The sequence below is a fragment of the Myodes glareolus genome, chromosome 17, assembly GCF_982192425.1.
Source record: "Myodes glareolus chromosome 17, mMyoGla1.1, whole genome shotgun sequence".
Classification (NCBI taxonomy): Eukaryota; Metazoa; Chordata; class Mammalia; order Rodentia; family Cricetidae; genus Myodes; species Myodes glareolus.
The window spans coordinates 26879936-26895717 of record NC_142042.1 but is presented as its reverse complement, the minus strand read 5'-3'; the positions used below and the strand labels follow the sequence as shown (position 1 = coordinate 26895717).

The 15782-nt window shown below is 45.5% G+C and overlaps 1 protein-coding gene across 7 annotated transcripts in view; it reads left to right on the top strand.

The window, feature by feature from the left end:
* Lef1 (lymphoid enhancer binding factor 1) overlaps positions 1-15782 on the top strand; it is a 113512-nt gene that overhangs the window by 65475 nt on the left and 32255 nt on the right. For all 7 annotated transcript variants that reach the window (XM_087897567.1, XM_087897565.1, XM_087897568.1 and 4 more), the window contains exons 4-5: positions 10352-10484; positions 14957-15047. In XM_087897567.1, the coding sequence (XP_087753693.1) occupies positions 10352-10484; positions 14957-15047 (224 nt within the window). The remainder of the gene's footprint in view (positions 1-10351; positions 10485-14956; positions 15048-15782) is intronic.

The following is a 15782-nucleotide window of genomic DNA, read 5'->3' as shown; positions in this document are numbered from 1 at the left end:
TCTCTGATATTCTTAATAAGTCAATAAAAAATGACCAACTTTATTAACCTTTTACTTTCAAGCATGTAATTGAAAGGCAGACACCAACCTTGGTGTCTGGCAGATTATTTTCTCACAAATGAGCAGAACGCATCTGTCATGAAATGTGAAAACAGTTGGCATAATTTACTGCCACTGATTAAGGGGAAAAAATTAAACTTTCGAACAAAAACTAGAATTTTGAAAATTGGTGCATCCTACCAGGAGCTTGGTGTCTCTTCTCAGTCCGCAAAGCTTTCGCAATGAGACCATGAGTGAATGGGGTTTTCACACTGTTGTAGCAGGCTTTCTATTGGGCCACCAGTCAGCTCCCAAATCATGACATGGGGACTTATTATTGATACGAATGCTTGGCCTTATCTTCTGCTCATTTTTTGCTAGCTCTTGTAACTTACTATAACCTGTTTCTCTTCATCTGCATTTTACCTCCAGGTTTTTTACCTTTCCTTCATTCTGTACGTCTTACTCCATGTCTGACTAACTGGCAGTTGGCTGGCCCTGGGCGTCTCCCTCTCTCTTCTCTCTCTCCCTACCAGCCCTGCCTATCGCTCTACTGTCTCGCTATTGGCCATTCAGCTTCTTATTAGGCCTGTCTGGTGCCTTGAGCAGGCAAGATCAAACAGCAACAGCTTTACATAATTAAACAAACACAGCATAAACAAATGTAGCACATCTTCACATAAAGTAATATTCTACAACACTATGTTAAGAAATGTGTCAGCCCAGTAAACTCTTCTAATGTTTCACTTTCCAAATGACCCTTGCAGCATGTTACAAAGTCACACATGTGGGCAAATTCAGAAGTGTCTGTAAGAGGAGGAGGCTACATTGTCACAGATTAAGATGTACACTGTGGCTAACCACCAAGAAAGTCTCCAACACCTGCCAGGTTTTGCTCTAATGTCAGAGAAGAAGACCCACAATTGTCTGAAAAAGCTTCTAGAATACTCTCTATGGCAACAGTATATCTGAAGTTGGACTGAAATATGACATAGCGCAGTGAAGATTTGAAAGTAAACACCTACAATGAAAATCCATGTGTCTTATTAAGGCAGACATTAAAGAGAGGGGCAAATAATGTAAACGATGCCTCTTTTCTCACTTTTATTTTAAAAAATGTTTTTATATAGAACGCTTTACCCGATAGATTTACCATTTTAAGATGTGTTAAATATTTTTGGATTTTTATTGTAATTTTAAAGATGTTGACTGTTCCTGATAAACCTGCGTGAACAAAGATTCATCCGCATCTTGTGGTTTTTTTAAGAATGTAAAGCTCACCTGCAAGTAAAATAGTTTGAAAGTTCCTGTAAGCTATAAGCATAGATGGGTTCTACTGTGTTAGCTGCTGCTGATAGAGAAACAAAGCAAATGCAGTGACCAGCTGTGTGTGCCTGCATGCAGCAGTGACCAGCTGTGTGTGCCTGCATGCAGCAGTGACCAGCTGTGTGTGCCTGCATGCAGCAGTGACCAGCTGTGTGTGCCTGCATGCAGCAGTGAGATCCAGACCAGAATGGTAGGACTGTTTCAGGGTGCAGGCACAGGGCACCCTTGGTCCTGAAGGATGGGAGAGGTACTTCAGCAAGCAGTAACCAGAGGAAAATTCTTGAAACTTGGGTACAAATTAAAAGTATTTTAGAGCAGGAAAGAAGAGTCTGTTGTGGTCATTCACCTGGAAAATTAAAAAGCATAGGCCAGGGTAGGGTGTCTCAAGAGATGTGTGGCTTGAAGTTTGAAGCATATAGATTCCACAGGCCCTCTTTTCTTTTTCTTTTCCTTTTTTCTGAGACAGGGTTTCTCTGTAGCTTAAGAGCCTGCCCTGAAATTCACTCTGTAGACCAGGCTGGCCTCAAACTCACAGAGATCCACTTGCCTCTGCCTCCTGAATGCTAGGATTAAAAGCGTGCGTCACCACCACCCTCTTTTCAAATATCCACTGCACAGAGCACTTACTGAACAGATGTGACAGGACCTGAGTTCACTGCTTCATTTGTGTTGCTTGTTTAATCCTCAATGTAACCCTGTGAGCTAGCTAGCATCCTCCAGTCTTGCAAACGATGAAACAGATTCTGGAAAACTAAGCAGATTACCAAGTATCAGAACTGACTCACCCTTGCACGCCGGGATTTCAACTCTGCCCCAATGCCTGCATGTCTGAATATTGAGCTGTATTGATACTGGTGGCTAATACTCAACAACCAGAGGACGACAGCCCTGCCTGGCTTTGAGTCTCTAGTTTACAAGCTGCAGACTCTAGAGTCACACCGATTTGGGCTCAAATTCTGTCATGTGCCTTAACTTCCAGTGTGATCTTTCATAAGTTGTCTTCTCAGATCTTCAGTATGCTCTGTGAAACAGCATCTAGTACGAGGCTGGGATCAAGTAATAGACGACATGCGTGCCATCACCACCTGACGCCTTGAGGAAACATGGGTGCTCCATGCTTTTGGAGGGGGGGGTAAGGGTTTTAAAGCGACTTGTCAGCTAGTCTGTCGGAGATCTGCTGGTAGCGCCAGCCTTCTCCAAGCCACCATTGTCCCTGTTGGGATGTTTTCGTTAAAATCAGAGGCGTGCATGCTGCATGGCGGACTGCACTCAACCTGCCTGGTGCCTTGCAACAGAGGTGGAAGTCTGGCATAGGAAGGCTGAGGGTTTTGGTATCAAACCAGCACCAGCACAGATCATCTGTCCACTAATTACTACTTAGCTCTGTGTTCAAAAGGACTCGGCCCCTTCATCTGTAAACTCGTGGTAATGATAGGCACTTGGGTGGAGACATGCCAGAGCACAGCCGAAAGCATGCCTGTAGTGACAGGCACGCTCAGGGCATCGAGTCCTTCTGCATTGCCTCCTCTCGGCAAAAGCCTGCGTATATTGATGGTGCAGGCCTCTGACTACCCTTTTGCTCCAGACCTCGTTGTGAGAGACGGAGAGCATCAGGGGCTCACTCCTCACCTGGAAGAGGTTGCTGTCTCGCAGGGGTGATGCTCGGGTGTGAAAGCCATGCTGGACCTGAGGCCAACACTCAGCCTTGGAGGACAGCCAAGAGTGTTTCGGATAGAATACTATCTAGGTGATGAGGGACTCAGTGCACCCTGTTCATAGGTTAATTCATCCCTCTGGAGAAGGCTGGGACCGTGGTTCTCAGAGGAGAGGGGAAGACACAGTGAGGTCACACCGCTGCATTTGGGGTGCTCGAGACTTCAAAAGTCAAATCCCAGCATGAGGGTTGAGGCCAGGGGACACTTCTCACCTTGGTGAGCTGGTAGTGTGTTTATTCAGGTTATCCCCATACTTGAGTTACCACTGAGAATGCCACGGGCCAGGCGGTGGTGGCGCACACTTTTAATCCCAACATTCGAGAGACAGAGGCTGGCGGATCTCTGTGAGTTCCAGGCTAGTCTGGTCTACGAGAGCTAGTTCCAGGACAGGTTCCAAAGATACAGAGAGAGATACCTGTCTCAGAGAGAGAGAGAGAGAGAGAGAGAGAGAGAGAGAGATACCTGTCTCAGAGAGAGAGAGAGAGAGAGAGAGAGACTGATAAGATGCACAGGCTGTGGTAACGACATGCACCAGCTTTGTGCCCGGCTAGCCCCCAAGCTGTGGGTTTAGCTGGCATCTGGAAATAGACTACCAGGTTGACCGGCCCGCTCACCCAGTTCCCTCACTTCCCAGCAGGCCCAGGGCCTCAGCTGGGAGGGAGGTGAACCACGTTCAGTCCTTCCCAGAACCACATCAGGGAATGACGACCTTCGGGACACCCCAGTGCCAGCCAGTGGTGAGTGGGTCATTTCTGGGAACCTGGCTTTGGAGATGCCTCTCAGCTCCCTAAGTGGCACCCACTTCATGTCCACAGGAGGTGTGGGTTTTATTGGCTGTGATGCCAAAGCAGTTCCTAGCTGCAGGGTCCCGCCTGGGCGGCAGCCAGCCAACCTGCCTTGGGATGTTTTCCAGCTGTGGGGAGAAAGGTGGCTGTTGAGTCTCTGCTGCTCTGACCACCTCTGCTGAGGTGCCTCTTTGTCGGCGGCAATTCCTGGGCCCGGGGACAGAGACCGCAGAATCATCACATAGATGTCACACGCCGTCAGCTAAGACCAGGATGGTCAGCTCGGAGTCCAAGGCCACGTCATATGCTGGAAATATACTTGACTTCCAGAGCCAGCCTTCGTGCACTTTGCCAGGCTAGCTCCATGTCCTTGGGAGAGTTATCGAGTGCCTCCACGTAGCTGCCTAATCTGGAAGAGGGTGATAACCACACCTGCCTCAGAAGGGCTTGTGGACAAAGTGCCAGCGTACAGTAAGCACTTGGTCAGTATTAGCTGCCACTACCATTATGATCGACATGGTAGGATTGCCCAGTGGTGGGCCTTTCAGGCTTGGGAAAATGCTGCCTGCCATTTTCCTCAACAGCCATGTGTGAGCACTGGGCATGGGTATTTCAGCTGTTTCGCAGCCCCCTCCCCTCTAAGCTATCTGTCATTCTTCTAGTACCTGCTGTCCCATCTCCATTACGTCCCCTTTGCTCTCCCATTGGGTGTAGAATCAGTTCTTGGTCTCACTCTGCCACTTCCCGCCTTGTGGGCTTAAGGAAGTTACCAAACATCTCCAAGCAATAGATTGGGGTGGCCTTGGAGTTTCCAGAGTGTTCAGAAAGATGGAGTGATTATGTGTCCCAGCCATCAGGGATAACAAACTTAGGAACATGTATGGGAATATCTGCTGACTCTATACTGGGAATCAGTATACCTAACTGTGTCCATGGATGACGAAGAAGCAAACACCATCCTTGCTCGCACGCTCTCTGTCTCTCTCTCTCTCTCTCTGTCTCTGTCTCTCTCTCTCTCTCTCTCTCTCTCTCTCTCTCTCTCTCTCTCTCTCTCTCTCTCTCTCTCTCCAGACTGGAGAAAGCTGGGTTGTATAGAATAAAGTACGGTATTCACAGTACTCAACAAAGAGAGCGTGCCAAAGGATCATTTGATTTCCCTGCAGCTTGGAGCCCATGTGTGGGGCAGCCCCCGGACCCCCACCCCTGTCCCCACTGCCACTGTGTTTGCTGGAGCTAAGTCGTGGGCTGGGCTGGAGCAGTATTGCCATTAGTACTGGCTTCACTGGCCACCCCGTGATGATGTCTGCTCCTGTTTCCTGCCTTTTAAGAAGCCAGGACTGCAATTGTTCTTTAGGTTTCTTGCAACTTTACCATGATGCGAAGGCACAGGACTAGACCCATGCCACCTTCCCCATCGTCCACTCTGTATCACGTGATGCTTACATGTCAGATCTAGCTCGTTTCTGTCTTTTCAAATGTATTGGCCATCTCCAGCACACACTCCCCACAGTGCTGGCTGTCTCCACCTCCGGGCCCCTGGATGATAAAGTCGTGTGATAATAGAGACCACATCTGTGTTATCAGTGCTGTAATGGTGCTTGGGAAACTTTCAGACACTTAATAAGTGGACACACCTGCACCCACATCCCTGCGCCGCTGCCTATAGCATTGCCGTGAGATAGATTTAGGGAGTGGCTTTATGATTTTTCCCAGAAAAATACATCATACCATCTGGGATTGAGACGCGTAGAAGTTAGAATGGTTATGTTTGTTTTCTGCCTTAGACTCTAACCAGAGGGGCAGGGCCCAGCTTCTGACAGTGTTTCTGTTCATCATATCACCAATTTAGGACCCAGGGCTGCAGGCCCTAGGAGCGCTGTGGCGGGCAGCTTCCGTGCAACTTCAATCCACGGAGCTTCGTTTACATACGTGGTGGAAGTGGTCTTCAGGAGGCCCCGGAATTCTGCCCACACGTTGTCTTGAGATTTTGTGCAACTTTTATTTTTGGCCATAAAAATGGCCGTAATCCACGTTGCCTTTTAACACACCTACCAATGCTGCTTGTGCGATCCATTTTGCAAAATATAAGACAAGGCCAGGGCTTAAATTAAAATCCTTAGCCTCTTATCTCCTTCCCACAGGAAAGCAAATCTGTGTTGAAAACCGTAAAATTAAGAGGAGAGCAAGGATAGCATAATTTAGCAAAAATTCATGGCACCAGAGTCTGAGCTGTATGGCTGGAGGGACAGGTCAGACATTAAGGGGCGCTGCCTGCCAAGGCGAGTTCCTAAGGGTGGAGCTCGGGAGACAAGAAAGGCATGCAAAATAGAGAGATCCTTGCAGAAGATCTCTGCAATGCTGGTGATAACAACCCTAAGAAAATATCTTGGCTGATTACTTGGCAATTACGCTTCTTTTGAGACTCTTAATATGAGAGTTGGAGTAGTCATTCTAAACTAGAGTTGAAATGTATTTCGTTTTCAAATTTGGGAAACAAGAGGTTTTTTGTTATTCTACTTTAAAAAATAATTTATGATTTTTGTCCCTACCCGGCCCACCTTGTCTAGCATTCTGAATGCTTGTATCTCAGAGGCCCCTCTTACATAGTGAGTAAATGACATTGTTAACACTTGAAAAGCATTAAAGTATTTTTAAGCCTTTTGCACATTCATATGCACAGATGTTTGTGTTAATATATGTAGAGAAAAATCGTGTGGCTTTGATAGTGGTGCTCTGTTTAATAAACGCCAAGGGCTAGATGAGCCATGCGAAGGTTGCCATTAGAGAGGACCTGGTAATTATCAACAGAAGCATAATTGCCCAACAATCTACAAAGATACTTTTTTCTTAAGAGTTGTTAGAGTAAGCACTACAGAAATCCTCTCATTGTCCAAAAATAGTGTGCCTTTCTGCTTTTACCGTGCTTGGGCACATGCATTTCTTTTGGGCAGTGGTTGTAATATTAGGTATAAAGAACATTAAACGTGACCAGGATTATTGTTCTTAATTTTCCTGAGGGTGGCCTTCCCATTGGATAAGATACTTCTGGCACTTAATTGGTTAAAAAAAAAAGCATCAAATTCAAAGTGAGTGTGCGCCATAGGTGCAGCCCCACGTGGAAGTGAGTGTGCGCCATAGGTGCAGCCCCACGTGGAAGTGAGTGTGCGCCATAGGTGCAGCCCCACGTGGAAGTGAGTGTGCGCGACAGGTGCAGCCCCACGTGGAAGTGAGTGTGTGCCACAGGTGCAGCCCCACGTGGAAGTGAGTGTGTGCCACAGGTGCAACCCCACGTGGAAGTGAGTGTGCGCCATAGGTGCAGCCACACGTGGAAGTGAGTGTGCGCCATAGGTGCAGCCCCACGTGGAAGTGAGTGTGCGCCATAGGTGCAGCCCCACGTGGAAGTGAGTGTGTGCCATAGGTGCAGCCCCACGTGGAAGTGTACTTTGGAGTTCCTTAGTCATCGAGATACGCTCACACGTCTGGCTAGTTCACATCGGGACACACGTCAGCCCACTTCCTCGATTTCTTTTTAATAAGATGATTTACTTCTTGAGAAACTCATTTCACATTCATCTCAGCCTGGCATAGCACAGTAAAATTGTCACTAATTCAAGCTAATTACGGGGCAGGCCTGCCTGGACTAGTGAGCTCGCTGCACTCTGTTCCCCTGTAACCGAGCTGCTCATCTCTGTACAGTTCCTAAACGCACATTCCCGCGAGGATGCTTTAATTAGGAGATGGCTGAAGAATCGGGGTCGCCTTTGACATGTGTGTAATTGTGTCATGTTCCCTTCCTCTGGGGGAGTGGGGCGGTTCTTTCTGTTTTCATTTTGTTGCCGTTATTGTTTGTGAATAAAATTGTATGCACTTACCATATGGAACCAGGTTTGAAGTGGAATGGTTAAAGCCAGTTAATTAGCATAGTATTTGCTTTATGAAGGTTAACATCCACTCACTAGGTTTTCAAGAAGATAGTATGTTAGGGACGGGACATGGTGGCAAACAGCACTAAGCCTGGACTGAGGAACCTGATGCAAGAGAATCTACACAATCTAACCCTTCTTCTCTCTCATCCTCTGTCTGTCCTAACCTCTTCTTCTCTGTTTACACAGACACATACACACACACACACGCACGCACATACACATACACGCACATACACATGCACACATGCAAGCATACTATATTGTCACTAGCTAGAGTTTCTTTTAAAATGGTTATCTTAATGTTGAGCCTATCTCAAGTCATTACCCTACTGATTTATTTAGTAAGCACTTTCTTGAACACAGAGAACTTTTATCTATCAATCTATCTATTTGAGGTGCATCTTACTATGTAACCCTGGCTGGGCTGGAAGTTGTGATGCAGACCACACTGGCCTTGAACTCACAGAGACCCACCTGCCTCTGCCTCCCAAAAGCTGGGACAAAAGACATACACCACCACACCTGGCTAGAGTGGAAAGAGGACTTTTAACTTTACCACAATCAAAATGATCACAGATTTTAAATAAATGCCATGCAAATCTGAATCCTTTTTAAAAAATGTACTGTTACATAGTTTTGGGCTTCCAAATTTAATAAAATTTGCTTGTAAGTTGGACCTGGTGATGCCAGTTCCCTGGGAGACTAAGACAGGGAGATGTGGTGAGTTGAAGCCCAGATGGGGTGACTTCCTGAAGCCTGTCTCAGAATTTAAATAGCTGTTGGCCAGCACGTGCAAAGCCCTAGTCAGATCCTCAGTACAAAAGAAAGCTTCCTTGCAAAACACGTGTGTGCACACGCATGCACATGTATACACACACACACACATACATACAATATGCACAGTATAGTTCATTTGATTGGTTGGTTTGTAAGCCTATGATCAGCGTAAGTGCCCTCGCCAAGAATTTGGTCTTGGGAAACCGCCGATGCTTTTGCTCTTCCCTGTTGTTCTAAAAGTTTTGCCTCTTCTCACCATGAGCATTTCTATGGTGGTTGTGGCCCGTCTTCCAGGATGGCTGAAACTAACTGACAGCAGTCATGTGAGGTTGTCTTACTGCTTGAAGTCCATGTCTTCACCATCTCCCTAACAAATGGTGAATGGAAGCCACAAGATAGTACTGCTTGCTTAATTCCTTTAGATGGTTCATACCTATAGGTTTCCATTTACATTCTCTGAGTCCTTTGGGAATTTAGTACTGGATGGTGTGTCAGGTGATTACAGGGTAGAAAACTAAAACCCTTGGTAAGTCAGCTACATCCTGCCCTTGTACCACCATCCACTCTTCATCAGTTCTGATAATTTTCTCAATAATTTCAAATCTTTTTACAACTATCTTTTGAAAAGCCTGAATCTCTTGACCTATGAATGTTTCTAAAGATTTCATCGGCTAACATAACCTCTGTTCATCATTTTGCACGTATGATTCCAAGGTATGAAAAATTTCCATTAATGATAATTTCTCATTTGTGGATATTGTTTGGATGGCATGTAGTGTACCTTCTTAGAGAGATACTCTATCTGCTAACTTATTATTAACAATCATTTTGATTGTCAAATTCGACAGTATGAATTCTTTCAGATAGTTTTTCATTACCCTTTGACATGGATTGAATTTTGTCTGTTAAATTAATGTTATCCTTTTCAATGGTTTTATTTTTTTCAGCTAACTTTTGATTTTCAATGGTATAAATCCTTTCAGCTAGCTGTTCATTATTAGTTCATAAAGACTGTATCATTTCTAAAAATGCCTCATTCTTGGCTCTGTTATCAAACTATTTTTTAAGAACATAATATGAAAAACAAAGCTAAGTCCCAATATCAAATAAATGGATGCATCAGAAAAATCATTTAAGCCTTGCAGAATGTCATACTTATAGTCCTCTCCAGTGCTGGCATTAAAGGCATACACCACCCGATTTCTACAGCAAGTAGTGTGGCCCCTGGGATTAAAGGTGCGTGTTGCCATAACCTGGTCTGTAAGGCTGACCAGTGGGACTGTTTTATTCTCAGATCTTCAGGCAGTCTTTATTTATTGAAATACAAATGAAATACTACCCCCCACCTGCCCAGGTCAGTCTTGCACCATATCATAACAACAGCTTCTCACTGAGTTTTCTTTTACAACTAGACATATGTAATGAGTGGAGAGCGTTTAGATCATGACGTTTGTGCTAGCAGCTCTTTTTCAAACAGAAAGTAAAGAGGGGATGAGAAGAAAGTGTAAGCAGGTGTGTCCAGAGGCTCGGGTCATGTGACACAGTGGCCAGATAACCTCTGGAGGCCCCTGGTGAAGCCACCAACAGCCTCTTTATGGGATAGTCTTGTACTTAAGATTACTTGCCGTCGAGATGCCGGCAACTGGTCAGGACAACATGGCTCTGGTGTTCCCATAATGACTGCCTACTGCTTCTGTGTGACTCTTTTTTTCTTGGGGAGAGGAGGAGAGGAGACAGTCGTCAGGAGGCCATATTAACGACCGACCCTGTGGTTACTTTGCAGTCAAATAAAGTTCCGGTGGTGCAGCCGTCCCACGCCGTCCACCCTCTCACCCCCCTCATCACTTACAGTGACGAGCACTTTTCTCCCGGATCACACCCGTCACATATCCCATCCGATGTCAACTCCAAGCAAGGTAAGTGCTTCCGGCTGCCCAGACCCCTGTCACCAGTCAAGCGGCCATGTCCGTGAGCCCTGGTGCCATTCCAGGTGTGCAGGTGTCTTTGCCCCGTGTGAGTCAAAAATGCACTTGAAGATGTGCTCAGTTGGTTAGCAATTCCTCGGAAATCCGTAAAAATTTTGTTGGTGCTTTAATTTTTTACAAAACAACCAAAAACAACAACAAAAAACAAAACAGAAGAAAAGTATAATACCGTGTGTGACAGATCTGAGAAAGCCTTTGACCCACAATACAAGCCAGTAGGTCGTACAAATAGACTAAAGGCCACATTCTCTGCCGTTCACTCACTGAGTTATTTACAGGGACTGTTTCTCAAACCCCACTCCCCATGCCCACTGAAAAGGTGTGAGCCCTAAACTATGGCCATGGCTCCAGTGATTGGAGAAGGAAGAGCCCAGCTAGCAAAGATTTCTCTTTCCTACTTCACAGATAGGAAAGTGATTTTATCCCAGGTCATAGAAATCAAGACGTGATTTTGTTCTCCCTTTCTAATGAAAGGAGAAACTGCGTAGATTCATCTTGGCATATTCTACTCACCAGCTTGTGCCCTTGGGGTCATTTTTAAATACCTTATTTGAACACGGGGAACTGTAACGCCAGGGACAGTAGACCAGTTAACATGAGCAGCCATGACGTGAATGGTGTGGAGTAGTGTACACAGAGTGGACAAGGGGTCTAGGGATGGTGTCGGTGTCCTAGGCAGTGAACAAGAAGCCAAAAATCTCATCATGCACTCAGTTTAAAATGTATAAAATTACTCGGTTCTAGAATTTGCCATTTAGTATTTTAGACCTCAGCAAGCCAAGGAGAACTAAAACTATGGAAAAAAGAAACCGTGGCTTGGGGTGGGGTTGGCAACCACCCTAGAAGATGGTGGTGGTTTTCTATTCTTTAATAATTAATTAAATTTTTACAGTGCTGGGGATCAAACTCGGGGCCTTGCACATATTAGGCAAGCACTTCTACACTGATCTACATCTCCAGCCGCTGTAGATAGTAACACACACACACACACACACACACACACACACACACACACACACACACACGTTTAAATACAAAATGAACGAAGCAGGAGCTTCCAGAGTTACTCTTTTCAGCCTCTGGAGATTCCTTTATTCCATTTTATTCCTTCTTTTTTGCCCTCTTTAAGGTCACATCACCAGCTTAGGTATTATAAATAAAGTACAAAACCATCTCTGTTTATACTCAAAACAACACAATTTCAGTTTGGCTTCTCTGCCTTAACGATGAAGCTCTGCTTAATTTTCATTTGCAGAAAAACTCATGAAGTCTGAATAAAATTGAGGAACTCGAATTTTGCCTGTGGTGAATGGAATGTCTGGGCCAAGAGCTCTCTGAGTCTCTCACCCTGCACCCATCCTCCCAGCCAGTCTGGAGGTCTGTCTGTCTTGCCCTGCGCAAGCAACCTTGCGATTCAGCAGGGCTTTGGAAAGTCCAAAATAGAAGACCCAATAAAACACAAGAAAGCCCAGAGCTCAGAGGCCAGGGCATCGCCCCTGCTTGCACGTCACCCCCTGAGCTGCAGTGGACAACCTCCCTCGAAGGCGTGAAAGAAGTGGCATTCTGATCCCATTGTTCTTTTTCGCTATTTACCACTTAGCGATCAATCTCTAGAGATCTCAGGCCCTTGGAGGTTTAAGCAGAACACTTAGCTGAATGAACACTTGCTGTCGGCCTTGGACCTGAGCAGAGCTCAAGAGTCCTCGCGTAGGCAAGGTGAGAATGCTGGCCTGGAAACTGGGCATGCAGTTCGGTGAGCATTTCCCTGACCTGTGAGATCCTAGCTAGGTTTTTGTTTTTGTTTTCTTCTCTATTTGTCGTTAGTGCTGGGGATGGCGCAAAACAAAGACACAAAGCCAGTATAATGTTCTCCACGTGGAGTATCTTTGGGTTCTCTCCAGCGAGCCGTTGTGGACACTGGCTAGTGTGGCTCACAGTCTCAGAGCGGGTCTGAGGAGTACACACGGGCAGACTGTGCAGGCATGGGTGCAAAAAGACTGGAGATTTAGAAGTCCCAGCTATCAAAAACAATTATCTACCAAATGTGTTGGTTTTATTTGTTTAATTTTATGATGAAAACATGTTTTCGGCCCTACCTGATCATTTTGAAATGGTCACTACTTAAAAAAACAACACATTAGAGTCAGGTGGTGAAGGCACGCGCCTTTAATCCCAGCACTTGGGAGGCAGAGGCAGGTGGATCTCTGTGAGTTCAAGGCCAGCCTGATCTACAGAGCTAGTTCCAGCTGAGGCTGTTAGACAGAGAAACCCTGTCTTGAAAAAAACCAAAACAAAACAAAACAAAAAACCAACACATTACTTTTGAGTGGTTTTTCTCTGAAAAATTCTAGGACAGGTCAGTTTTGAGCAGCCCCCCTACCGTTTACCGGTCTGCCCCCCTTCCCCCTCGCTTTGCACAACCCTAATCTATTTGATCACTTCCAGGCTTGTTTAGAGAAGGGACTAGTGGTGTGAGCATTTCTCTGCTGTCTTTAGTCTTTGTTTTCCTTTTAAAATTTTGTGATTATTATAGTGTAGTCCATACGCCCTTTCTAGTTGTTTCGATGTGGATATCCTGGCTTTAATTACATATTTTTCCTGGGCTTCATGTACTTCATGTGCCCCAGGGGATATGTAAACTGGGGTTTGAAGGTGCTCATTTACATAATATTGAGTTTATAGAAAGCCATTTGCATACTTTGCCCCCCAAACCTGAACTAACTCATGCTTTATTCTTTTGCTTTCCTCAGTGTGTATCATGGAGCTCAGCTAGAGACTAGAGTCACTGATGTCAGTGCGCCCATAGGCTGGTCAGCTTTATCTGGGGGGGGTGGGGGTGGAGGGGATAACATACAGTAGCCCCAAGGCAGAAATATCCAGAAACTAGAAACTGCCTTTGGAAACCATTCTCACTTATAAGTAGTAAAATCCACATTTCTAATGTTGTAAGTTGTTCTGGTTGTCTTTGTGTTGGAATTTGGAATTTTTAACTTGAACGTCCCAGAAGACCCTGAGATTTGAGGATCTGGGGATCTTAGAATAATGGAGCAAGGAACAAGGTGAAAAACTTGCATTAACTTCCGACCACCCCTTCCCTTTCTGAGGAACAAGACAAACATCCTAGGGAACAAATTTGGGGAGCCACTAGGATGGGATCAAATGAGATTAGTATGTCCAGCAAAACTGGGGGAACAATTAAAGGAGATTTGAAGTGATTCTGAAAACAGCAAAATGTACATTGACCTGAGATCGGAGCCGTATTGCGTGTGACACAAAGACCCTTCTCCTCTCTGCCGTTTGCGAAGGAACAGGGAGGTGGTTTGTCTTAAATACACAAGTAGTAGCAACACTGAAGGTAGCACCTAAGTCATCCTCTCACGTTCAGGTCCTTTGGTATCTTAAAATCCACATGATGCCCATGGGCGTGCTGAGGCAAATTCTCGTGCTATTTCAAGAGCCCCTTTGGTGTGCTCACCTATTTCCATATATTAACCAATGTGTTTACATCACTGGCTGGTGAGTCTTGGTAAGTCCTTATGCCTGACAGGAAGATGACCTTTTGAACCTGTGGGCATCTACATGTAGTTTAAGTTACCTAGGACTTGTCGGAAACACCTCTCCCAGTACATTAAATTTCATGTTTTATGCATTGTGTGTTCATCTTGCCGGTTTTGTTTACCCCTCTACCTAAGGTAAAATCTAAACAGGGATGTCAGCTGGGACTAGGATCCGGTGGGTTTCACAGTTGCAGGACACTCAGCTCCCGGGAGAGCCCAAGCATGAGAGACAGTTTGGTGGCGTTCTCCTTTGCTGGAGAATACGTTAATCCAGAGCACTGTGACCTTGGCGCCCGGAGGACTGAGCCTCTGAGGAGCTTACAGGCAGCTGCGATGGCAGCAGAGAACAGATGAGTCATTATCAAGGGTGGCCACTACGAGACTGAAGAGGATTCCTAATTAATCTTTGGTCCTCTGAGGTATCGCCTTTCCCAAATCTGTGTGTCCATAAGGGGACCAATGGTAATGGCGGTTTACCTAATCTTCGAGCCCCATGGCAGGCCGTCTTCTTAGGAAGGGCTGTCATTTTCCATTCTACACAGAAACCCCGAGCTACCATTTTCTTCCGACAAAATAATGAGGGCAGAACAGATCATCAAAAGACTGCTCAGATGGCTGTTTCCCTGGCAGTGTGTGCATCCCTGCCTGGACGTCTTTAGCTACAACGGTCTGTCTGAAGATCGTTTCCCCAGGTGTTGAAATCTTAAGACAGGCTCACCATCTCTGATGAGCAGTTCCTATACCAGAATTACTAAATGGCATGAAGCATTTTACTGCTTTTCTCTGGCTCTTCCGCATGATTGTCCCCTGAGTGTAAACACCATGCTTTTCTTTTCCTTTTAACAGGCATGTCCAGACACCCTCCGGCTCCTGAAATCCCCACCTTTTACCCCCTGTCTCCGGGTGCTGTCGGGCAGATCACCCCACCCCTCGGCTGGTAAGAGCATTCCTACAACCTTGGGCCGAGTGTTTGGGCACATGCCCTTCCTCTTTCCATTCATGGAAATTAGCTCTGTGCATGACTGCACTTGTGGAATGGAGGAGATTTTACACCAACAAGCAAGGTGCTAACTTTATTTCATTTCAATTTGAAAGATTAAAAAAAAAAACAGAGAGACTTTGAAATGGATTGAATCCGTCCCCTAATTTGTGCAGAAAATGACTGCATAGCATTTGCTTTGAAGCTTATAGTTTTATGGATTCAATGTGTGGCTTTGGGCATTTGCTATGCCATGTGAAGCTGAGGCTCGGTGGCTTTTCTTTAACAATTCATAGTTTTGAAACGTGGACTTAGACTCGTTAGATGTCTACTTTTGCTTCCAAGTGGGCAAGTGAGGCAAATGACACAGAACTAAAGAGAAATTAACAGGACACCGGCATCTTCTGAGTGTTAGTAAGCACCCAAGCTCACTTCGGGAGAGCAAGAAAGGATTTAGGAGTGTTGGTTTCCTTCAGACTTCAAACACCAATGTTTTCCGTTGTGGTGGTTATTTCCAGAAACAGTCCAAATGCTGCTGCCCATTTCCCCCCTTTTTAATTATGAAGATAAAAGAAATAAATGATGAGAAGAATAATTTTTGCAGTGTGGCTGATATCACAGAACTTTCTCCTCCAGCTCAGTGCCTGTCCCTCTTTCCTTCCACAATTCTCCCTTGTTGAAACGGCGCCGCAG